Source organism: Pipra filicauda, unplaced genomic scaffold (genome assembly GCF_003945595.2).
Source record: "Pipra filicauda isolate LSUMZ 115617 unplaced genomic scaffold, ASM394559v2 scaffold163_size1657671_pilon, whole genome shotgun sequence".
In the NCBI taxonomy this organism is placed as follows: Eukaryota; Metazoa; Chordata; class Aves; order Passeriformes; family Pipridae; genus Pipra; species Pipra filicauda.
Genome location: NW_024104140.1, coordinates 992,980 through 1,017,893, shown reverse-complemented (window position 1 = coordinate 1,017,893; position 24,914 = coordinate 992,980). Strand labels below are relative to the sequence as shown.

Below are 24,914 nucleotides of genomic sequence, written 5' to 3'. Positions count from 1 at the left end.
TCTCTGAACACTCTGTCCACAGACATCAAGTCAAGAGTTGATCAAGACTGCAGAGGAGTTACTGCCTGCAGAGGCCTAGAAGACAAGGAGGCTAATGTGTATGCCTCAAACACCAACAAGCTGTGGGGTCAACCATGGATTGCTGGTAATTACACACAAGGATTGTTGGTGACAACACACTGTGAGAAAGAACAGGATGTGGCTGGAGAAAGGGCCATATGGAGGTAGGGCAGCACATTTCTGGGACAAACTTCCTTGTTCTGGCTCCTGGAGATAAACACAACACAGCACAGCGTGAGCACAGGAATGAGGTTGAGAATGGGCAGGGGCTGTAGGGGTGGATCAAGACCTCCAAGATCCAAAGATCCCCGAAGCCCTCCAACCCATTTCCAGGAAGGTCTAGGAGAATGGACTGTGCATAAATATTAATTTGCACAGAAAATGAGACATTTATCTCCAAGGCAGATAAATTTGTCTATAAAAGGTACCCACACTGAGCCCAGGTGCACAGTCACCCCCAGGACACCCCAGCTGGCTTGATGCTGGAGCCAGGACTGGTGATCTGTCTTTCCCTCCCCCTTTCTTTCTCTCTGCCCCTCTTTAATTCATCTCTCTGTTCCCTTTCACCCTATCCCACTCTTCAAAACCCACAACCTACTTTTATAGTAGGTCCAGGACTAACACACCAATTTCCATGCGAAGTGTGTAATTCACTAATAAAACCTTGTAAGCTTTTGCAGACCCTCTGATTTTTGTCATTCCTTTCAACCATGAGCACCTATGAATCTTGAGTGCTCCCTTTCCCTTAAGGGTGGGATGCCACACTGACAACTTTAACCCAGGGAAGTGGAAAAAAGGGGAAATAAAAAAATATTGGAGCCAGAAAGTCAATAAAACAATACAGGAGAATCTCTTACTTTAACAGCAATTTATTATCATTAAAAGTAACAACAAGTAGTTTTATATCCTTTTGTCTTAAAAATCTAGTGTAACATACTGCTACAGTTCTATGAAACTTACAGCAAAATTGTATCCCCAAACCACACCGTTCTGCCTGGTCCTCACAGACATCACTGGTGTGGCACACGAACAGCACAGAAACGGATCGCTCTGTACAGCGATGACCATTAGGCCTCAAGATGCTACAAGTTACTGTGTAAGAGCTATTAAATATAACTTCTGTTTTCCTCCTTGTTAATATTGCTGGAACAATCATGTATTTCACAAAGGTTTTTGGTGACACTGTCATCATTTAAGGACTGTATTTTATCTCCGTACCTCTTCCTGATACAGTTTTCCATTTTTTTCTTCCCGCCCCCCCCCCCTCCAGTGACACGCCTACCCCATCCCAGGAGACAAAACCAAGCACACAGCAACACATATTTTCTTCACATCCTGAAGCCAGGGCTCAGCTCTAGCCCTTACCTTTAACGCTGCTGCCAGAACAACTTGGCAGCACACAGTTCAGGAATAACACACGCTCATGTTTTAATCTTCAGCTTCTTGGGAGCTCTAGAGCTTAGGTTAAGTTCAAGATAAGTGCCCAAGACAGCTAATTTACAGCTATTTCAGATTTGTGTAAAGGAGCAGCAGCCAGACGCTGCAGGACAGATGCATCTTCACATTACACAAAAAGGCCTGAGCAAGTCATAATACTGCTTGTCACCAGCTTGCAGGACCAAAAAAAGAGTATCCACAAGCAAGCACGCGTATTGGTGAAAAAGAAGGATGGTCCTAATTCTGTCAAGCATTTAATGTGTTGAATTTAAGCTTACAATGTTACCCAATATTCAAAAGTAAGCAGAAGCCTCTGAGTGAAACCTTTCTGGCCATCAGAAATGTACTGAAGAAAAGGAACATGGGGAAATTTCATACAGGCATTCAGATGTGGTTTGTGTATGACTAAAGGTACGCCAGAAGGTCTGCTCTTCAGGAGCAGACCCCTTAGACTGGATGCATATTTCCGCATGAACTTCACAGTAGCGTGTGGGATTGGGAAGCTCAAAGAACACAAATCAGCAAGCAGGTTCATGTGCATCTATATCCACTCTGGATTTAGAAAACCACGGGAAAATGAGAAACACAATCATAGGGTAAAAGTATGGAGGAGATATTAGATCAACAAATTCTGTGAATGGACTCCAGTTATTGTACAACAGCAGTTCACACTCTTCTCTAAACAGACCTACAAGTTAAACTCCAGGAGAAAAGGGGGCGTTAAATTTACTCAATTAAAAATAAATTTTTGGAGTTTGCCCTCAGCTGGATTTCTCGGGAAAACAAAAAAAACCCCAAAACAATACTTCCAGCAAAACTGTGAAATCTTGTCTTACCTAACATCCTAGACCACTATCTTGCTTTGTAAATGTACCTAACAGCTTATAAATATCCCATGCTTACTCAATAATATTTTAATGACTTTTAACTGAGGTAGCCACTAAACCATCACCATACATTAGCAGTGCCAACAAAATGGGAAAAGCTCAACTGAGAAGCTCAAGAACAGTGAGTTTGCAAAAGCCAACAGCACTTGTTTCCAAAAATTTAATTTTCTGTCTAGCTGTCCTCCTCCTACCCTTGTTGCACTTCCCTTTTCTCTTCTTGCCCATCTCTAACAAACAGCAATAAAGAAAAATTTAGCTTTCCAGTTAATTTGTAGAATGTCTCTGGATTTTCAAAAGTAAGTTTTCAAATGAAGAATCAGAGAATTTTGTTTTAAATGAATGTCATTTAAAACACTGACACTGAAGGACAATCTCCACACCCAACCACTGACACCTCAGGTTCCAGCTCTATCATCTTCCTGCACATGCCTAAGTGTGGAAAGACACCTGCATGGGGAAAACACTGAAATTGTGAAAAGGTCCCTTTCATTGTAAGTCTCATATATGTAAACACGCTAAGAATCATCTGTCAATTCACTGTCTTTCAAGTACTCAGGAAGTTAAAATAAAATTGCAATCATCATTCTTCTAGCTAAAAAATACATTGATCTGTCACATCCTGGACCTTTCTAGTGGCGTTCCCTGCTTAAAATGAAAGTATTTTCAAATTACTATGATAGCCTGTGCTCAAATTCAACATGAAAAAAAAAAAAAAGATCAGCTTTAGGGATGATTAATACCCTGGTATTTTTAAAAACATTTCCAGGATTTTTTTGTGGTCCCTTATCACAGATATTTTTCAAGGTAATTCAGAACCCCTTCTCTCCACATCCAAGTCAACCAACCAAAAAAGAAAATGTAGATCAGATACCTTGTGCACATACCCAAACACAAAACCAAAATGGTATGAATTGCATGCAACTGTACACAGTGCAGTTCAAGCAACACTGAGGTGTCACCCTTGCTTTTGTGAAGCATCTGGACAACAGCAAACTGCGGGGTGATAATTGTAATGCAGTCTTTGGGTTTCTTCTTCCACAGAGACACACAAAGCTACTTTTATTTCAAAAAACTCTACCCCACAACAGTAAGACATCGAACAATTTAGCCATGACAACTGTACTGTGAAGAATTTCTGAATTTTCTTACATTTGTTTAGATCACTCAAATGGACTTACTGTTTGAAGTCCTTTACTAGAATTTTATTTTCACAAACCACAACACACCAAAAAGGTGTTTCCTGCTTTGATTAGATACAGCTGTTCATCAGGTGGAAGTAGATGAAGGTAGTTTATTACAACACAATAAAACTAATCTCCTCCTTATGAAGCATATGAAACGCACAAATTAAAGATTCCAGTTAAGCATCACCACGTATCAACCCTTCATACTTATATGAGCCAACCAGCTAAGAAACTGTTACTACTAAAATTGTACACAGGCACCTTGCCATATCATACTTACACTACAGTTCTCTTTTTAAAACATTCCACAACTGCCTCTGCTTTAGGGCCATTTTCGTCCATTTCATCTGTTCAGACGCTGTGTCACCACTTCTCGGTACATGATAGAGATATATATCAGCAGAAGAAAAATGACAAAGAAATCATCCAAGAAACCCAGAATTCCGAAGAGTGCTTCAGGAAGAAAATCCAGAGGTGAAGCCAGGTAGAGCAAGGCTCCAATTAAGCAGAGGAATATTCTGATGCGAAACATCCAGAAGAGGCCCCCAACAGAAAACATCTCCCTGAAAGCATGTCGCAGTAAAGTGGGCAGATCCATAATTCTTTCCATAATCTATAAAGAAACCAAAAGTTAATATTTGGCTTTAGCAACACATCCACGCTAAATTGAAGTTTCTATTACTACATTACAGATTAGAAACTTTTAGTTTATAGCAATTAAAACAAAAACCAGTAAGAAAAGACTTTAACGATTTAGTTTTGTGGGGTAATACAGCAGATTGGGAATAAATATGCTTTTAATAAATAGTCAAACTATGTTATTGTATAATATAAAACATACATCACTAGGAAATACATTGGCATCTGCTATGAAGGAAAAGCAATGACTACTGGAGGAAAACAAATATACTAAAGAACCTTTAATCCATTCCTGGCTCCTTTCTATTTTTCTACTATGATTCTGACACATTAGTGAGGGACTGCTCAGTAGAAAATATTTGGGCTTTGGTTGTGAAGAGGAGAAAGGGGTGAACTTTTACATTTTTTTTAAACCTGTTCCTTTCTACTGTACACAGTTTCTACACAGGGCCATTAAACTCCATTAAAATGAGTTATTGCCAAGGCTGAAAAGGTTTTCGAGAAAGGAATTTTGTGTGCGGTGAAGGCAAAACACTGTGTATAAATCAAAGACAATTTATCTAGTCTAATTAGGGCATTAGTGCAGACTTCTGATGAGCTGTCAGACGAGTTACTGGGGACTAGACACAGAGCCCACAGAGAGGTCTAATGGAGCCTGAAAGGTAGTCTCAAACCATTCTGGATCAAAAGCATAACTGCTTTGTGGTTTAGAACACGAAAAAAACCCCCTCCCTCTTCTGTCTCTTTGGACTGTAAATTTTTCTTGCTGATGTTTTCTCACTATATCCAAATCCAATGGACAAATGAAGATAAGCAGGGAGTTACTAGTATGTGTGCATGTTCCTTTCACCTTGTGAATCAGCACACACACAGAAGACAGGCTCACAAGGCTGACATTCAAAAGTTTGCAGAACTGTTTAGCTGTTTATAGAAAAAAAAATCCTGTTTTCATCACTCAGAGAGGAGCATAAAGACTGCAGTATAATCTGTGAGGAAAATTAAAAACTCAAGACAGCATATAGCTTGAAATCTGAAGAAGAAAGGCACAGAGTAGAACCTTTTCTAATCAATGTAAAGAGATCAATCAAATGAATATTCTTACTTGCAGGTCATGTATTTCAGTAAGTATTTTTAATAATTATTGATCCTTTCAAAATAATGACTCATACCTAAAAAGCAGCTTAACACATGACCAGGGAACTCAAGGCTTACTAGCAGTTCTCACTCACAACAAAAATGCAAGTTTCTGTACATTTCCACAAATTACAAATGAATAACTTTGAGGTCTTGGGTTTGACCTAACTATATAAATGTGAATTTCCTAAAAAAAAAAACTTGCCTGAGACCCAGGCATCATGAAAAGAAAATCCATACTCCAGGGCAAAACAAAAAAGGAAGGGGGGAAAAATCATAAAAAAATTGCTTTTCATCTCTCCTAAACCCACTGACTTCCGCCCAAATTTACCCAAAACTTACAGATCTAGGCTGTCCAGAGAATCTCCGATTGTAATCACTAACATCTTGAAACACTTGGTTTGCACCCTGCTGATCTTCACCAAAAAGTGGTAAAAACAACGTTACCTAGGCACAAGAGGGAGGTTGTGTTACATGTGCAACTGTTTTTTAAATGCATTGTGAACCATAAATGAGAACAGTCATCTTCAGTTAACTACACAGAACAAACTTTGGTTTAGTTTAATATTTAATAGGAGAATAAACTGAAACTAAATAAACTAACATGGATACCGCTATTAAGTTTTAACTAATTAATTGCTTACAGTTCTTTGCAGAATATTAATTTTTAAAGAGATTGTTAAAAAAAAAACAACCAAGAACCTTCCTTTCAAAAGAGGCTTACAGATATTTTTTCTAAACACCTAAATGCTTTATATTTCATAAGTGGGACAGATGATTATGAGAACAAAGTCAATTTACCAAATTAATCTAATTTTGTTTCTTAAAGTGAAAATCAAATAAAGCAATCAAGGAGGCCTTTCTTTTTCTATTGTTAGAATGGCCTTGTATGTCAACAAACAAGCTGCAAAACTTACATTTTTGCTTATGAGTATTCATACCAAGATGAAGGAGAATAATACAGAATAATAAATGAACAGCTCTTCAGTAAGCACAGAGAATTCTGCTCTGTTCTTGGGTTAACTTTCATGCAAACATAGAGCAATATGGAAGGTCATATTCACAGAATCACAGTATCACAAGTCCTACTCAGCCCTGCACAGACCCATCCCCAAGAGTCACACCATGTGCCTGAGAGTATCATCCAAATCTTCCTTGAACTCTGTCAGCCTTGGTGCTGTGACCACTTCCCAGGGGAGCCTGTTCAGTGCCCAACCACTCTCTGGGTGAAGAACCTCTTCCTAATATCCAACCTAAACCTCCCCTGACATAACTTCAGGCCATTCCTTCAACTCCTGTCACTGGTCACCACAGAGCAGAGATCAGTGCCTGCCCCTCCTCTTCCCCTCCCAAGGAAGTTGTAACTGCAATGAGCTCTCCCCTCAGTCTCCTCTTCTCCAGCTGAACACACCAAGTGCCCTCAGCTGCTCCTCACACGGCTTCTCCTCAAGGCCCTTCACCATGTTCATTGCCCTCCTTTGGACACTCTCTAACAGCTTCATATCCTTCCTGTATTGTGGTGCCCCAAACTGCCACAATATTCACATATATCTTGAATCTGTGTGGCAGTCACGTTTAGCAGATGACAGCATGAGCAGATCTATATTCAACTCCTAGCCCTGCCACAAACCTTCTGTATGACTCATGTTGTTCATGTGTACATACTTCCCCTCCTCATTTATAAATTAGGGTGAGAATGAACACATAACCATGCAAGCAGTACCACCTAATTTATCTGTTGCTCAGAGGAAGGTAAATGAATATAGATGTAAGGAAAGACACTAAAAAAATCACTTTCCCCCTTCCTCACTTTTAGCTTTTGTGTCTTTTTCCTCACTGACTACACTCTAAACCTACACCTTCTTCCTCCAGTCATACCTATTATTCTTTCCTTCATCTGTGTTCTTACAGTCATTTGTCCTGCTGAAAAACACAATCAAAGCAGGATATAATAGAGGGGTAAGGGCAAGAAGCAAGTTATACAATTCATCACAGGTTAGTAGCTTTGTAGTTTGTGCACTGATAAAATAAAGATGTACTTTTGTTAAAACATACACTATCAGAGACTCAAGAGATCCTAAGAAAGAGTTAATGAGTTGCAGGAACATATTTCAAACTGACAATGTAAGTAAGTCGCGTAGGAAGTAAGTTAATGCTTGCTCTACAAAGCTCAAATTAATAATACATACAAGATAAAAATAGGGACAAAATAAGAAATTGACATGGATAGGTTTTTTTGGTAGGGAGAGAAGGAAGGGAGAGGGTACTTCTCAGAAACCAGTAGTGTACTGCCTACTGGCAGTCTTCCAGAACAGCCAGGCCTTTCAGATGCAAGTTCTGGTAAAGAAGTTTTATTAGATCCCAAACAGAAAGCATGAAAGGATCATAGTTAAAATCCCACAATTTTCTGTTTTCATATACTCTTTTACAGAAAAATGTCTGACTTAGCGCTGTTTACTTATATTTGAGTTGCAGAAACAATCCGTATTTTTTGAGCTGTTTGGGAAAGCAAAAAGTTCAGAAAAACTGAATGTCCACTATTGATGTCTTTACATATCTCTCTATTAAGTCAGCTTCTCAGACTTCTTCATCTGTCAGCCTCACTGCTGAGGTTCACATGTAAGTGCCTTGAGGAAAGCTGTACTAGATAGCCAAATTGTCAGGTTCACAACTTCTTAAAATATTACCGTCTGCCTGCAGATTGGACAACGGATGGCACCGAGCCATGAGCCATACCTCCAGTAGGCAATAATGCAGGAACCTGATGAAAGCAAGTTACAGACATTTAAACTTCTGAGCTGAAAAACCTCATTGCCTGAAACAATACGTTACACACCAAGGAAAACAACAGAAGTGTATAAGCAGTTAGGTTAAATCTATGTTTTCTTATGTAATTTTGTATACAGCATTCACTGAAGGTGCCAAGAACCAAAATATTCAAATTCAATGCTATTAATGAGAAAAATCCTGAACAGGATTCAACTGAATCATGAATTTTAAGGTATTACTTCCTGAAAACAAAGCAAATTTTTTAGTCATTAAGAAACAGATAATTAAAATTTTTGCCAGTTCAAAATGTAAAAGTCACAAAAATGTCAGGAGGTATAAAATTTATCCTAAAAACTTGGCTGTATCACCAGAGTTTCAACAGATGAAGAAATATATCAAAATGTGAGTACTTTAACTGTTCTCCAAACTTGTACATTTTTTCATTTAAACAACTAGGCATGGTATGCACTATATGTTCCATAAAACTAGATGAATGCCGTGAAAGAATCCTACTGGGAACCTGAAGGAGAGGAAGCAAAATGCTGTTCAGGATGTTTACATATAAATTTGAATAGCAGGGCCACACACACAAAAAAAAAAAACAACCAGAAAGGCAAACGCTTTAATCATTGTGAACTTGGCCTTAATTCTTCAGGACTTCCAAGAAAAAAAATATTCTCTGAGATAAAAATAATATCAAGCAGAATGTTTTACTCTTTCTAAACCAGTTTTCCTAAATAGCACATTTCCAAATGTTTTTCAGTCTCTTCAGTTGTTTACTGCAATGGAAAAAAATTATACTCTTTGACACTTTAGAATTAACCACATTTGAAGTCCTGATAGCATAGAAAAAAAGTGAAGCACACTCTCAAAGTGACTGTTTATTAACAAATGTGTTTTCTCATCTACTTATATAAAAAAAAAAATGTTTCTAATGCAGACTAAAAGGCAGTTAAAAGCAAACAAAGCTTTGAATTAGGGTGCCTGTACTTGTGCCAAAAGTTTGTATTCCCGTTCTGGTTTTATCTTTGCAACTTGGGAGTTTTTCTTGCTTACCACAGAAGAGATGCCCGCAGTTTGTTTCTATAGGAAACGTAGCCTGCTGCAAACAGACTGGACAGGACATGTCTGTATAAAAGCGATGTCGGTCACCAGCAGAGGCATCCTGCAGGAACAGCAGAGAAATGCAAAGTGTTAAGAGATACTATTTTTATATAAGTCTACTGGGTTTAAAATAATAATAATAAATTAGCATTCATTTACTACAAGTCAAACACACCGAGCTATGTGAAATGAAGGAGAAATATATTTAAACGCAAAAATCAAACCCACTTAAATGCACTGATTCACTAAGCAAGTTCTTCTTGTGACCAGCCCATTATTTTCCCTTCATCTGTTATATAAGTGTGTGCTTCACGGTTGAAGACCACAAAGAAAGAACCTCCTTGGTTCTTCACATTGAGTTAGGCTAGATATGCTGAAGCATGAATAACAACCTCAGATCTATATTGTTATTTCATTATCCTAGACAGTAGATCTGTCCAGAACCAGGTAACTGAACTGCTGCTTACCAGCTGCAGCATTTAGTGTTTTCAAGCCCAAGCACAGACACCAGCTTGTGTAAGTCACTGTCATGAAATAGTTTTTCTCCTCATCTTGCTGTATTTGTCTTCCCCATAAATATGCACTGTCATTATTTCAAGAAGTATCACAGCGAAAGACTCTTCTCAACATTCTCCAGAGGAATGGCTTTTCACTCTGGGGCTGGTACTCAGAAATTTCCAGTAACTTGGCCTAGACTCTACCTGTCAGAACCAGATGCAGTCATAGAATCAAGGAATGGTCTGAACTGGAAGGACCTTTAAAGATCACCCAGTTCCAACCCTTCTGCCAGGGGCAGGGACACCTTTCATTAGACTAGGTTGTTCCATGCCATGTCCAACCTAGCCTTGAACACTTCCAGGGATGGGGCATCCATAACTTCTTTGGGCAACCTGTTCTGGTGCCTCACCACCCTAAGACTAAAGAATTTCTCCCTTATGTCCCATCTAAACCTATCTTCTTTCGGTTTGAAACCATTGCCCCCTATCCTGTTACTAACGGCTTTGGTAAAAGAGTTTCTGTCACTCTTTGCTGCTTGGCTCTTGCTGCTGTGCCATTGTTCTGCTACACACTGTTTTATCAGTCTAAATACCTAAGCCCTCTCCTGCCTCGGCAACTGTACTCCAGATTTCCTTTCCTTTACCACTAAGTTCCCAGGAGCACTGCAGGAAAGCACACAGCGTCATCCAACATACTCCACCTTGTGGCAAAAACTTGTTTGAGAAAAAGAACCAGCCAAATAATTAGTTTTAATTAAGAAAGCCTATGTTATCCCATTACTTGATGAATTTCAAAGATGCCCCTGCACAGTAAGTAAGCTTCTGTAACCAGCTTCTTCCAGAACCTCAGAGAAGTCTACACTACCCCATATCAGAGAGCAGAATGATGGCAAAGCTCAGCACAGCACCTGCTCTGTTTGAAGCTGCTGACGAAGAGCTCGCACTAGCTCTTGATTTTCTGGATGTATGTTCTGATGTTCATTTCTGTGAAAGGAAACACAAGCAATAAAAAAACACTGTGACCCAACGCTGAGAAATAAGTCACTGGAAAAAAATATGAAACTTGAACAAAGGGCAAAAAAAAAATCATTCTTTCCTGCTTTAAAGGACTTTAAAGGAAGTACACAAATAATTAAGGAAACAGGACATTTATTCTGGATCCTAAAGTTACTTTGGACATTTAAAGCTGTAAAGCAGCCAGATTTTTCAGACAGACTCCATAATCAATCATTAAATCCTGTTAAAACTAGATCTGAATCTGAAAAACAATTAAACCACAAACCTACAAAAACTGAAGTTGCTTGAAAGCTTTTATATTAAACATGCAGAAATAATTTTCAATTATGTCTCCACTGCTAGTTTTTTACTTGTTGGTTTACTCATAGATTTATTATTTTTTCACTTACTGCCTAAGTTATAGAGTTGAAACCTCCTAACTATTTCAATTTTATCTGCTACATAACATTTACATAAGAAAGGGTAGACAAACTCTTAGATTTAGAATGTTGAATTTATGTAACTATCAGCAGACTGGATATAAAAAGAAATCATTCTTTTAAAATCACTCTTTTTTTAAAAAAGAAAGACTCTACAGGCAAGAAAACGACAGGTTGGAGATGCCAAGAGGAATCATAGGGAAGGGACTCACTGAAGAAAGGAGGATGGATATATTACAAATTTGAAATTCAAAAGCACAATGGGAACTGAATTGGAATTAAAAAAATATGCTGACAACAATTTTTATGCTTTATTTATTCATATGGATTTCAATGGTGGTACATTCTGCTCATCACTGTTGAGGTCTCAGCTGGATTCTGTTCTCCATTTTGTGCTAAATGCATAAAAACATATAGAGAAGATGGAGGAAGTTCAGAAGAGAATAAGAACTATTGCCCACATTTTTTAAACACTAAAGAAAGAAGAAATGCCAGTCTATAAAGAAGACTGTTCATGGAGAGAAAAGGGGACAGGATAAGGCTTTCATTCTATAGATATGAGCAATTATTTCCCACAGTTATCTAAGGCTCATGGAAAACCATTTTTAACCACTAAGTGTACAAGACAAGAGAAGATTACTTCAGGGTATTGTGATCTATCCTTGACTAGAAGCTAAAAAAAAACAAACATGTTGCAATGCTTCCAGTGATATCTAGGCAAGCTGATCCTCTGTAAAAGATGAGGGCTGGACTGGCCGAATTTTTAGGACATTTTTTGGTCACAGTTCTATTACATCATTTCCTCAATGGCTCCAGGAGCTTCTGCAATATTTTCCTTCATTTAATGTGGGCAATCACAATACTGCATTACTGCTATGTTTAACATTTTATCTACTTCATTCTTTCTTCAAGGAGGAATAGACAAGTCCCATTTTTTTCATACTAATACCTTCATGGCTATCTGTAAAGAGTGAATGTATTTAACATTAATGTGGGTGACATGTATGAAAGTTATATAAAGAGAAGGCTCTATTAAAATTCTTCTTACCCACCCTGAGTCTCCATGAGTCAGATTTTGTGGATGTTGTCTGTCATACATGTTATACGTATAAAAGTATTTTCTTGTTTAGATGCTACAAACCTTCAGTTTGCCAGAACTTTTGATACATATGGAAATTCAATTCAATTCACACAAGAGTAGAAGATGTGAATTATAAGCCAGTTTAATTTGATTTCTCCACAAACAACTAATTGCAAATTCGCTGCTAAAATGTTAATTTATATGACTTTACCCTGGTATCACATGCTGTGCTGAGTAGATGAGAGCATTTGTACAGCTGTAGAGGTATAGCATATACTGTCACTTATGCATAAGATGATGAGGTAGCAAAACACTGTGTAATATTCAGGAAGGTACAGGCACAGCTCGAGACACATCAAACTCATAACTCCTGTCATGTAATTAGAGTGAGAAGATAAATTAAATAAATGAAAACCAGTATGCTGCTATGCAACTAAAGGTATTATCAAACACAGGCCAGAAAGAAATGAAGTTAGATGCAAAGGCTTTTTACTTCCCCACTGCGGAGTGCTAGTACTCCAAAACTTGAGGAAAAAAGTCCCATGATGTGGAAAGATTGTATTATGTACCACAGAGGGACCCACAGAAATACTATTATTGGAAGGAGGAAGGCTGCCTACTCATACAGTGTGCAGTGTCACACAAGGAAAGTTAGGGACAGTACTTATGGGGACTGGTGCATCGCTGTGCAGTGATGGCCACTGTTAATTTTCAAGGATTAAGATCTCACTTCTGCTGAAAATATTGACTTCATCTTATAATCAAACCATATGATGGGATAGAAAAATGAGTTAAAAGGTCTAAACCTGCAGATCCATAAACATAGAGTAGGTAAGTCATCTGGGACAAACAGGAAATCCCTAGTAGAGAATTAAAGGGTAAGTCTCCCTTGTCTCTCTCTCAATTTGTTGACTAGTCTGAATTTTTACAATCTCACTTGTAATGTGACAACCTACTCACCGGTTTTAAAGATGATGGAAAGAAATCTGGCTTCATTTTATCAAAATTCATAATTCAAAAACATACAGGCTTTACAAAAGTATCATGTAGTACCTGGACTAAACATCTGCAACTTGCTACACATGTTAATTATGGATAGTAAGTTTCTCTGCCAGAAGCATGAACACCTTCAGCTCATGCCTTGATGTGATGTTTCATTGAGTTCTCAGCGCTGGAAACAAGTACAGTAACCATATCCCTTAACAGATCTTTCCATATTCCACTTCTGCCTCCTAAGATCTACTGCAACAGGTACTCATCTACTTTTCCTTTTTATTCTGTTCCTGCAACTGTTCATTACCCTAAGCATTCTTTCACGTATTCTTACCCAGGACCTGCTCCTACCCAACTTCAGTATTTCAGATGTTGCGTACAGAAATATGGGTGGCAAAGAGACTGGGCTAATGGACACAGTATAAGGATCACACAGATCATTTTAATGCCTAAGATAACAAGATAAGAAGAAGAAAATACCCTTCTTCTCCCCCACTTTGTGCTAAATAAATTAAAAGTACTATAGCTTTTTTACTGTACAGCTTTTCTACCATACTGTGCAGATTTTTATGGTGACAACACAAAGGAGGTAGAGAAAAAGTGCTGCTGAATACAGGTAATTTCAGAAGGTACCAGAAGGCAGAGCAGAGAGGTAAGAGGATGCTGGTAAGACTGTCAGTCATCACAGAATCCCAGCATATAATGAGCTGGAAGGGACTCACAAGGATCATCAAGTCCAACCTCTGGCCCTATGCAGAATCCCAAGAATCACACCATGTGCCTGAGAGTGCTTCTTGAACTCTGTCAGGTTTGGTGCTGGGACCAGTTCCCTGGGGAGCCCGTTCCAGTGCCCAATCACCCTCTGGGAGAAAAACTTTTTCCTGGTACCTAATCTAAACCTCCCCTGACTCAGCTTCAGGCAATTTCCTCGAGTCCTGTCACTGGACAAGACTCATAAAATGCAGAAGTAAACAAGCTTCCAGACTGGAAGCTTTGTGTCTGAGTTTGTTTGCCCCTCCAGAAAATAAACCAATGAAGTATGTAGCAGGATCCACAGACAAACCTTTTACCTAGGTCATTACACTGCAGAGGTAGTTAGTAATTAGCCCTTATCTCCCTCTCCAAGTAACCTTTCATCATTGATGTATCGCCTCCCTGAACTCCAGTTCTGACTGAACTCCTGCTACTCTTGCCCACTGCTGACCCTCTCTTCTTTTTTCATGTTCCTAACTTACTTAACAAAGTTCAAAAACAAAGTGTTACTTTTTTAATATTTTAAACTTAATTTTTAAACTAAAGACAATTCAAGTCACAAATGCCAAAAATGCCAACATAATGGATAGAGAAGTCATTAGAGAGCAGAGGTAAAAGAGGCCATCTTGAAACAATCTGAGTAACTGGAACAGTTTTGGGGAAAAAAGGCAAGGTGAAGAGAATATGTTTCTCCTAAGATTCCTTTGTGGTCTCCCGGCCCTGAACAGCAGCCCCGCCTTGCAGTCCTATCAAGCTTTCCCACTTCTAGTTTCTTTTCTAGGTTGCTCTCAAGCAACTTCTACCCCCCTAATATTTCTCCTATGGACATATCCTCCTCAGTAAATTTCATAATGCCAATGTGTAACTAAAATTGAGTTCTCTTGGTTGTGAAAACTACTCTGTCTTCAAAAGTCTACAGACATCCATAAAAACAAAAAGAAGCCAATCTGAAGCTCAGACTCATTTTCCCAAAACACATAGGGTAAGATATTTGCTAGATTGTAAAGAAAAACTCTGAAATGAAAATAAGCTTTGATGACTTGACCATTAAGAGTTACTGAATTCTGAATTTAGTGTTTTGATTTATGAAAAGCATATTAAAGTCCACTGTTCTAACAGCATATTCGTCTATAAACAAATCAGTCAATTTGTTTGAAGTTTTTGGGTTTGGCTTCTTTTTTTTTTTTTTTGGGAGGAGACTGTGTCTAAAACATACATTGTAGGATTATACCCCACTTCAGTTTTGGAGTCACTGTTGACAAATCTGTACTTTGTAACCAAATATGACACAGCAGCCATACAGACAGTGAATTCAACCACTTTCAGTTTTAAGGAATGATGAACATTATTCAGTCTGATCATCTGAAGATAAGGAAGAGTTAAACTCCACTTTTGAGAAATGCATCATTTCATTCTAACCGTGAGTTAAACCACGAAAGAGAGTAAGCGATCAAACAAACACTTCCTTAATGTCAAAAAGTCAGTTTTTATGTACCAATGCAAAAATTTGTCAAGAAAGTTAGAATTTTATAAACGCAGGTATGCTGATTAATTCCTGTCAACATATTCTCACCTTAAAAGCGTATATACCAGAGCAGCAATGAAAGTGAAACTGAGCACAACTGCCACCAGTACCTGGTCACTTATTCCTTCTATAACTGAATCATTATCTAGCTTCAAACTCTGAACTTCTGCTTGGTGACTGGCCATCACAGCTCTAAAATGTAAAAAGAAATACACACATATACATAAATATTAAGACACACGTGTGCACACATACATTATAAACATAGTTACAAACAATATATATACTCATCTATTCATATACACAACAAACTCCTGAAACGACAGAATAGTCATTGCTGGGGGAAAAACTGTAAAGGAAGAAGGAATGGATCTATTTTTACTTAACACTGAGCTTGCTGTAAAGGTCTTGTGCAGTAGCAAACAGATCTTAAATGACTGTGTTGTGATTTAAAGATTTAAAAAAAAAAACAACAAACTCTCAGTTTACCTGGGAATCTTTACAAAATAAATTGCATAGAGATAGGTCATTACTGAATCGGACATATTCTAAAGAGAGTTTATTTAAAAAATTTATAATGACTCTGCATTATCAAGCATTTTAGTTATTACACATCACATAATTCCTGCTAGGCTACGCCAACACAGAAACCTAATTTTCACTACTTAGTGAATAAAGAAAAAAGAATATTTGGGGTTTATCTGTTTTTAGTGTTTAATGCCCATTTGCATACACAGGAATCACCCAATGCATATTATACTTTGTCTGTCTTATCTGTGCTTTACTATTCTTCAGCTGGAAAGATGTGTGGAACTCAAAAAAAAAAAAAAAAGAGTATTATCAGGCTTTCCTAGTCAGACTCATTTGTTTTATATTAATTTCACATATGTAGCCATCAGAATGACTGGCAGATGCTAACATTTATTAAGCTACATCACTAACCTACAGCTGGAGACCTGCAAAATAAAATAAGTTTCCAACACACTGCTACATCATTCCTGTTGCAATCACAGTGAAATAAACAACAGCTGTGAATATTATGAAATCAGAAGGGTGAATGACATAAAAAGTCATACTGAAGCTATATCCATACACAGTTGAAGCATTTTTCATATGGAGCTGACATCAAATCCCAGTATCAGTTTCTGAAGGCAGGTAAGACAGGTATCATTTGCTCTATTTCCCAGTCCAGTGTGTTTGCCTTAAGCTTGAAAGCTTTCATCAGTGTTTCTCTACACTTCACGGCCCATGTGTCATATTTTAATTTAAACTTTGCTGTGTAGCAAACATCACCAGACACCCTCTGGCCCTGAATTAATTGCAAAACTGAAATGAAATAACAAGTCATCAGGATTTTAGTGGATACCTGGAATGACTACCCTGGCAATACTTCAACATGCCAGTCAATGGCTAATATGAAAGTGTCATCTTTTCCATAAGACAGCTAGCCTCACCCTTCAGATTTTCTCTAGTATGAGCAGTGGAGCTTTTTTTCCACGCTTCCTTAAGTTTGTGGGGGCTGCCCTCTTGTAGCAGCAACACAAGAAAAGCTGATACATTCTAACAGCATTGTTAAAAAGGGTAAGTGGTATAGCATAATAAAGCACCATAAGAGCAGAGCAAACTCATAGAGAATGAAGGGGAGATTCCTTTAATTGTCATATTTTTGGGTTTTCACTGTGAAAACGAAAATGGAATAATGAAGTATATATGAAGTGAAACAATAAACTAAGTTATCATAAGCGTCCCAGTCTGAACTGAGACTATTATTTCTGTAACTACAGTCATAAGTTTTTGCTAATTACAGCTTTCCATAAGCAACTGTGTCATAGTCTAACTACTGAAATGTCATTTAGTATTTGGAAAGAGTAACTTCTCCCGAAGGTGGAACACCAGTGACTCATCAACAGGCGTGTTTGAAGTAGGTCAGTATTAAGACAAGTTTCGTATATACTAATGAATAAAAGACCAGATCTTTGTGGAAAGGTCTTACATGGGAGCATCAGCCTACATGAGGAGTTACAGCATTTCTCTGCATAGCTAATTACACAATTATATTCCTATAGTTAAAGCCATGAGGCTTTAACTACAAGGAGATATTGTGTAAGTTTTCTGAGCAGCAATTCCCTGGTGCTGAGGATTTGTACTAGATGCTGTGATGCCTCCCCAGCTCAGCATTCCCAAGCTGCATACTTAATTTCTTTGCACATCCAATCCTGAAGAGGATTCTCTCTCTTACAATACACCATTCTGGGACAGTCATTTTCCACAACTGTGCATTCTAGTGCCTTCAGTTCTTATGTTTTCTCTCCTTAAGTACCATCGCCACTCCACTAATTTTTACAGTGTCACATCGTAATTTCTGGGTTGACCACTCAGAACAAAATCAGAAGTAAATGCCAGGGAACTGGTATGTGTTAATCCCTCCATTGTCCTCCATTAGTTCTGTTAGAATAGACCAACATGCCAAGAACAACTATATCCCATGAAGTATGAAAAATTTTTCTTTTCCTTTTTTTTTTTTTTTTCAGAAATACACACTGTGGCAGAGATACAGATGACTTAGCTAACACCTGAAAGGTTTCCTTTGCTTGGTGCACTTTGAAACCAACATATGTATTGTCAATATCACACTAACTTAACTCAGTTTCCCTGAACAGCCTTCAAGACATCCAACCTGGAGCTCTCTCTCCCTCTCTGTATATTCCTTGCAACAACACTCTTAATCCTTATCTGCCTACCATTAATAGTACTCACTACATCTGCTTGCCTTCATTTCTGCTCATGCACTTTTCTTGAAATACCAAACTACAGTGCAAAAGTTACCAGCAGAACCCGAAAAAGAAACACACAGATCCTCACCTTCTCTTCCTTCTTGCACATAACGCCAGTTATTTGTATCTACTTCGCCCCTTCACTTTGCAACATACATGATTTTACAAGAGCCATTTTCACACAAACATAGTGTCCAACGGGAATTCTTGCAAAGTCTTTCTCGCTACATAAGACGCCACTCCCTCAGACACTTCCTCTTCACTTGTGTATCAACACTGCAAAGATGTATAGAGGCGGGAGCGGAATCCCCGCCTCAGTCTCACGCCCAGCTGCTTCTATCACTAAATTCTAGAGAAGACAAGCTATCAATGCTAAAGGCTCATTTTGTTCATATTTTAACTTACTTGCTGCTTCTGGACAGCCAACAAGTGCTGAGCATATTTTCCTCATTATCTCTAGTGCTTTTTCTGAATCAGATCATTGCACAGGAGAGCTGACGTGAATTGTGTAGAACTACACAATTGTGTAGGAACTACAAACAGAAGGGTATCAGTTCAAAAGACCAATACATACTTTCTCTGAATTCAAGCCTCACTAGAGACAGTAACAATCTCCTCCTCCTCCGGTTATCTCTGAGTTAGCATGTTAAAAAAGCAGTGGCTACAAGGAAAAACAACGTTAAAATAAACTATTAGAAAAAAATGTCTGCCTGAAGGAGGAAGGAATTTTCTGATTTCAAGTTTGTTTTGAATGTTTTCAAACAAAATATCTAGAACTGCAAGCTTGCAGTTCATGTTTTTTAAGGTGCAACCACAACAGCCCATGAAGACGTCTGCAGCAGTTTGCATGCGTGGTAGGCTAGGTAACAGTACTAAAATAGCTGCTGAGGAATCTTGCCTCGTAGTGCTTGTGTTTAGCAGAGGTGCTCTTTCAGGTGGTACAACTAATAAGCAAGATATTGGTGATTTAATTCTTAAATAAAGTAATGAACATGCTTCAGTCTTCAAACGGCATTCATAAAGACTGTATGTCAGAGAAGACTTCCAGAATCAGACTTTATCATAAAAACCTACATACTATAGGTATATATTAATTCAATAAAAACCATATATTGGTTATACTTAATACTTTTTCTCTTTTTAGCCATTTAACAAGGATGGCTTTCTTAAATGAAAGCTCAATTCTGCCCTGTGTTCCAATTAGTTGACGAAAACCAAGCCACATCCAACAATACTCACATCAGAACTGGAATTCGTACAATCAACTTCAGAATGTTAAAAGTATCACTTGCAAAGTTTAAAAAAACTGACAAAAATGTTGGGCCTTTTTCCTACATTAAAAACAGCAATAAAGAGGCCTAAAACTTAATTTCCAGTTTTATTTCATCTTATCCTCAGATCATTGGCACTTGCTTGAAGTGAAACAATATAGAAAGAGAAAAAAAAGACAAGGAATCACTCCTCCATTCCACTTGGGATAGCTAAGTTACAGCTTGACATTGCAGCACTGTACGTAGACTGGGATCAGGTTTATCTGATAGCTACAGAATGTAAACAACCTCAGACTGAACTGCCCACAAAATGCTTGGCAATAGAAAGGAATGCAATTTGCTGTTTGCAAAATCACGCAGTTTTGTTTGCAAAAACTGTCAGAAACTAACCATCTGAACAGAAAACCATCTTATCTACTATCAAACTGGAGTGATCATTGACACAACGTAACATTAATTTAGTTACATTTCAAATAAGAATCTACGTACCTTTCAAAAGTTACATTTTTCCCCTCTGTGGTTATGTATGAACAGTGCATGCAGGTTTAAGCAAGAAAAGGAGAGCCATTGTAAGCAATACCGCAAGTACGACGTCTTTCATTCTTGGAAACCCATACAGATCCCATGGAAATGTCAGAGCATGAGGAAATGCACTACTGTGGATGTATCAGTTCTTAATTTTACAGATTTGAAAAGTATTATTAAAATTTTCAATGTTCAACAGACAGCACAGATACGATATCCCATGCTACGGCTCATAAAGAAATTAAAACCATACAGTGTTTACCATGATATGCTAAATACCTGTTGTCAGCTATCCAAAGTGACAGTATTCCCAGAGTTTTCTGAAGGATTTGAACTTTTCCAAGTTTATCAGGGAAGTACCATATGCTAATATACTCTCAAAACCATGGAGAGTTTTAGAACCCACTACCAAAGGAATGTGCAAGTGTAGTGAAAAAGAAATAAGATGCTCTCTTGATGTCTGAGAAATTAACAGTGAGGTAACACACAAGGAATACTGCTGTGAGATACAAGTCATTAACTTTATTAACCTACACGTTATTAACTGTACTGTATTGGCTTTGAGGGTTTGGTACAATTTGCTCAAAATCAGAAAAGTAACCTCTATAACAATATGTCCTTTTGGGGACAGGCTGGGAGTGAACGGGATGGAACAATGGGATTTGGGTTTTTTTCACTTATTTCAGTTTTATTTTGAGTGTCTTCCTCTTGATGCAGTACTGGCAGCCACCATCAGTACTTGAAAAAATTATGAAGTTAAGGCAGTGAAGGTGGGCTAGTGTGCAAATAAGAACTTGCAATTCCTTTTGCCATTTTGTTGTCTTTTATTAGCAAAAACATCATCTCTGCCCCTTAAAAATGCTGCTTAATTTGTAGAGATCATGTGTTTTCCAGGAGAAGATAATTCATCTCCAACTAGTAAAACATTGTGAGTCACGCTTTCTCAAGAACAAAAAGGCTTTAAATCCTCAAAATTTTCTTCCATGGTATGAGAAACAAATAAATTAAAAATTGGCTTAATTTGTATCAACATGTTTCTAATAAGATTGGCCTGTTTTAGATAACACGAATCAACTTCGAAGAATTTAAACATACTAAAACAGAGCATGTTCTGTAATCCGCCTCCTGAACACATATTAGCTTATATTGAAATATCTAAGGCATAAATTTAGCATATTTCATTTCAGGGAAAAATAGACAAAAGTTCCCACAATAAAGGCAAATTCTTATCTGTAGGGCAATAATTGAGATCTCTCCCATCAGATGTTATCCAATTACTTTCTGCTTCAGGTTAGTAACAGGTCACGGCCACTGCGTGTGGTTGAGAACAGGACTCTGTGAATGGATTTGACCCAGCAAACTGGATCTTACAGTTATTTATGCTCTCTTTCTATAAGAGCTCAAAGACACGCCCAGACTGCATTCAGAAAGAGTTAACAACAGCAGGTATGAAATAAGCATGATTAACAGTAAAAGTATTGAAGACTCTATGAGTTTACTGGCCCAAATCCTAGATCAGTTTACTGGCCTAAATCCTGAGATGATACATTTTATACAGGTTCTTCAGTGTACTGAAGTTGGACTTCAAAATAGTGATGTAAGCAAATATAGCACTCTAAACCAGAAACAATGGAAATGATGGATTGTGTACTCCAAAGAAACGGTTCTAAGGAAAGAGAATTTATTAGCTTTTCATTTTTGTGAGCACAGTCTTACTTGAATAAAGCATACACAACAATCTCTAATATTAAGTATCTCCATACAGTTTAAAAATCAGGAGGAGAAATCTAAAGGACACATTTACTAAGTGAAATTAAAAAAAAAAAAATCAAATATAGCAACATATAACAGAAGATACATTCTGTGAGAAAATTGCTAAAACTGACTTGGGATCATCCTACTAGGGTTTCATGTAGTATGTTAATGCATGATTGTTAAGAGTTACAAATTAGCTCAACTGGTACAATGAAATTACAGCCACACTCAGCTGTATATAATATTCAGTTACATCTTCACCGTGAACCATCTTTGCTTTCAGGACTGTACATTCATGTGCATGCATGCTCTTTGCAAAAGAGAAAGGAAAAAGCCTAAAGAGTCTTGCCAAAAGAGGGTAAGAGCAATTTCAGAAGGCAAATAATGGTTTTGTTCAGTCTACCTTAAGAACTGACCAACTGAGGCACTTGCCTGGTAAAGCAGGTTTCTGCAAGGTCTGAGGTCAGCAGTCTCTGAGGCACATTTTTTCCTGAAGAGAAAAGAAGAAAGAAGAAAAAAAGAAATATTTTATTTTGCTGATGGAATCATGCTTTGCAAGTTAAAAATAATGTAGACACGAATTCCAGATGCAATGCAGTAAGGGAAATTCTATTGAGAAAACAAAAAGTCTCTAAATATTTTTCTCGTGAGCTTGAAACCACATGGATGGCTTGAAGCAAAAACGACAAATTCAATGGCCTGTATAGCGTTACTACTTTGAGTATCTGTCTGGGTGATGCACGACCTGTTAAAATGACTCCCAACAAAGTCTTGCACTGCTTTTTAAGGCTAAAACATACCAAAAGGTATAGAGTTGTAAACAAACCAGAGGGTGGACCTGAATCCATATGCAGATAGGAGCATGAGGAAGAGCCTGACAACGCCTTCATTTTGGATATCTGACTTCCCTGATCAGGCAGGAAGAAGAAGAAAATATTGTCACTTAACTATAATAATGTTTACTGAAATACGGTAACGCTTCAGCTAAGAATGTAGAGGCTTCAAATCTCTTCCAGGAAAAGTGCCCAAGAATTCCTTATCATAGAAAGCAACACTGGCATATACAACCTCATATGTAAAATAGGCATCAAGACAAAAAAAAATTACTGTATTTGATTGTGTCAACAAAATACAAGCTACACCTCATGGCAACAAGCAAAGCAGTGGGAAACGGGATCTAAAGGAAGATATGGCAGAAAACCTTAATGAAAAATACCTGTGTTAATCACTGTTTGTCAAAAGTACCAAGCATATTGCTCAAAGCACACATTAAAACTTATAATGGAACGTTATAGTTGTGCAGCTTTCTAAGACTTTAAAACTCATTCCCAAATGTGAAAGCTACCTTTAAATGTAGATTGGATTTATAACTTAAACGGCATGTTATACAATGAGATCAGTCAGATGGTACTTTAGTGGGAAGACTTGAAAGTTTTCATGGCTTCTACAATACATTTTAGTTCAAAATAGGCTGACAAAAAGGGAGCACTCAGATTTTGTCCACGCTACTAATTTATTTAATGGAAGAACTCTGAGAAACAGAGGAAAAAGCGGCAGCTTCTACATTTGCAACCCTTTTTTTCTTGGCTGTTTATCCAATTCTCAGCTGTTATCAGTGCACTGTGCCTGGTACTCCATGCTGTTGCATGTCAGGCCAGCTGTTAACTGATAGGGAACTGCAGAACTTATCATGATGTCACACATTGTCATTGCAAACTTCAGATGGGCCAGAATTTAACTGACTACCAAGAAAGAGTTTCTCAAACTCTTCAGGTGACCCCTTCATGGCATGCTGGAGAGCTCCTCTGGCCAGGGCATAGTGAGGAAGCAGGAGCTCTCTGGCCACAGACAGACTCCTTGTCTTTGAGATTAAAAATTAACTGAATTACCTGAAGAATCACACATAATCAATTAGGTCAGAAGAGACCTCTGAGATCATCAAGCCCAACCTATGACCAAACTCCACCGTGTCAACCAGACCGTGGCACTGAGTGCCATGTCCAGTCTTTCCTTAAACACCTCCAGGGACGGTGACACCACCATCTCCCTGGGCAGCCCATTCCAATGTCTAATCACTCTTTCTGTGAAGAAATTCTTCCTAGTCACCATTTGGAGCTAGTGCTAAGTATAGAATATTAGAATGTTAAGGGTTGGAAGGGACTTTAAAGACGACCTAGTCCCAACCCTCTCTGTCATGAACAGGGACACCTCTCACTAGACCAGGTTGCTCAAGGCCTTATCCAACCTGGCCTTGAACACCCCCAGGGTTGGGACACCCACAACCTCCTTGGGCAATCGGTTCCACTGTCTCACCACACTTACGACAAAATATTTCTTCCTGATATCTTACCTAAACTTCCCCTCTTTCAGTTTGTACCCATTACTGCTTGCCCTATCACTACCGCTCCTGATGAAGAGTCCCTTTCCAGCTTCCCCGTAGGCTCCCTTCAGATACTGGAAGCTTTTCTCTTCTTTAATTTTTACTAGAGCCAAGTTCTGTTGAAAGTAAGTCAACATCTACTCCAAAAAAGAGAGGAAAACCTCGTAGAGGCCACTCCTTCCTCGAACCAAGCCACACTAGATACTAAAAGAAGAATGTCTGATGTCTGTGGGTGCAAAGCTGTTTTCGACTACAAGAAGAGAGGAAAACCTTGCAGAGGCTGCCCCTTTCACTAACAGGAGAACCTCCGTGGGTGCAGGGTCATTTCCTGCTCCAGAAAGAGAATAAAACCTCGTAGGGGCCGCTCCACCCACACGCCAAGCCACAGCACGCTCACAGGAGGACGCTGTGGGTGCAGCACCCTCACAAGCCCACGCTCCCAGCCCCGCCGGACCCTGTCCCAACCAGCTCCTCCGCGCCCGCAGCCGAGGGCACACACACAGCCGGGGGGAGGGAAGGGCGCCGAGCTCTCCTCCCGCAGCGCTGCTGGCGGCGCAGGAGGTGCCGCGGCGGGCCCGCAGCGGAGGGGAGCGGGCCGCGCCCCCCTCTCCGTCCCGCCGGTGCCCTGGCCGGGCGCAGGGGGCGGCCGGCGGGCCCCGCAGTCCCCCGCGGTACCTCAGCTCCGCTCGCCGCCGGCCCGGCCCGGCCCC

General features: G+C 38.8%; 1 protein-coding gene across 2 annotated transcripts; it reads right to left on the bottom strand.

The window, feature by feature from the left end:
- Positions 1–909: 909 nt before the first annotated feature.
- RNF170 (ring finger protein 170) lies at positions 910–24,914 on the bottom strand. 2 transcript variants are annotated; one of them, XM_027745222.2, is made up of 8 exons: positions 24,880–24,914; positions 22,257–22,314; positions 15,548–15,691; positions 10,620–10,695; positions 9,167–9,275; positions 8,029–8,102; positions 5,684–5,788; positions 910–4,181 (listed from the first exon to the last, which is right to left on the bottom strand). In XM_027745222.2, exons 3-8 carry the CDS (start codon positions 15,682–15,684, stop codon positions 3,912–3,914), a joined length of 771 nt encoding a protein of 256 aa, XP_027601023.1. In that variant the 5' UTR covers positions 15,685–15,691; positions 22,257–22,314; positions 24,880–24,914; the 3' UTR covers positions 910–3,911. The 2 variants fall into 2 exon arrangements, with proteins under 2 accessions (XP_027601023.1, XP_039235230.1); XM_039379296.1 differs by having other exon boundaries at positions 15,610–15,691; positions 24,880–24,898.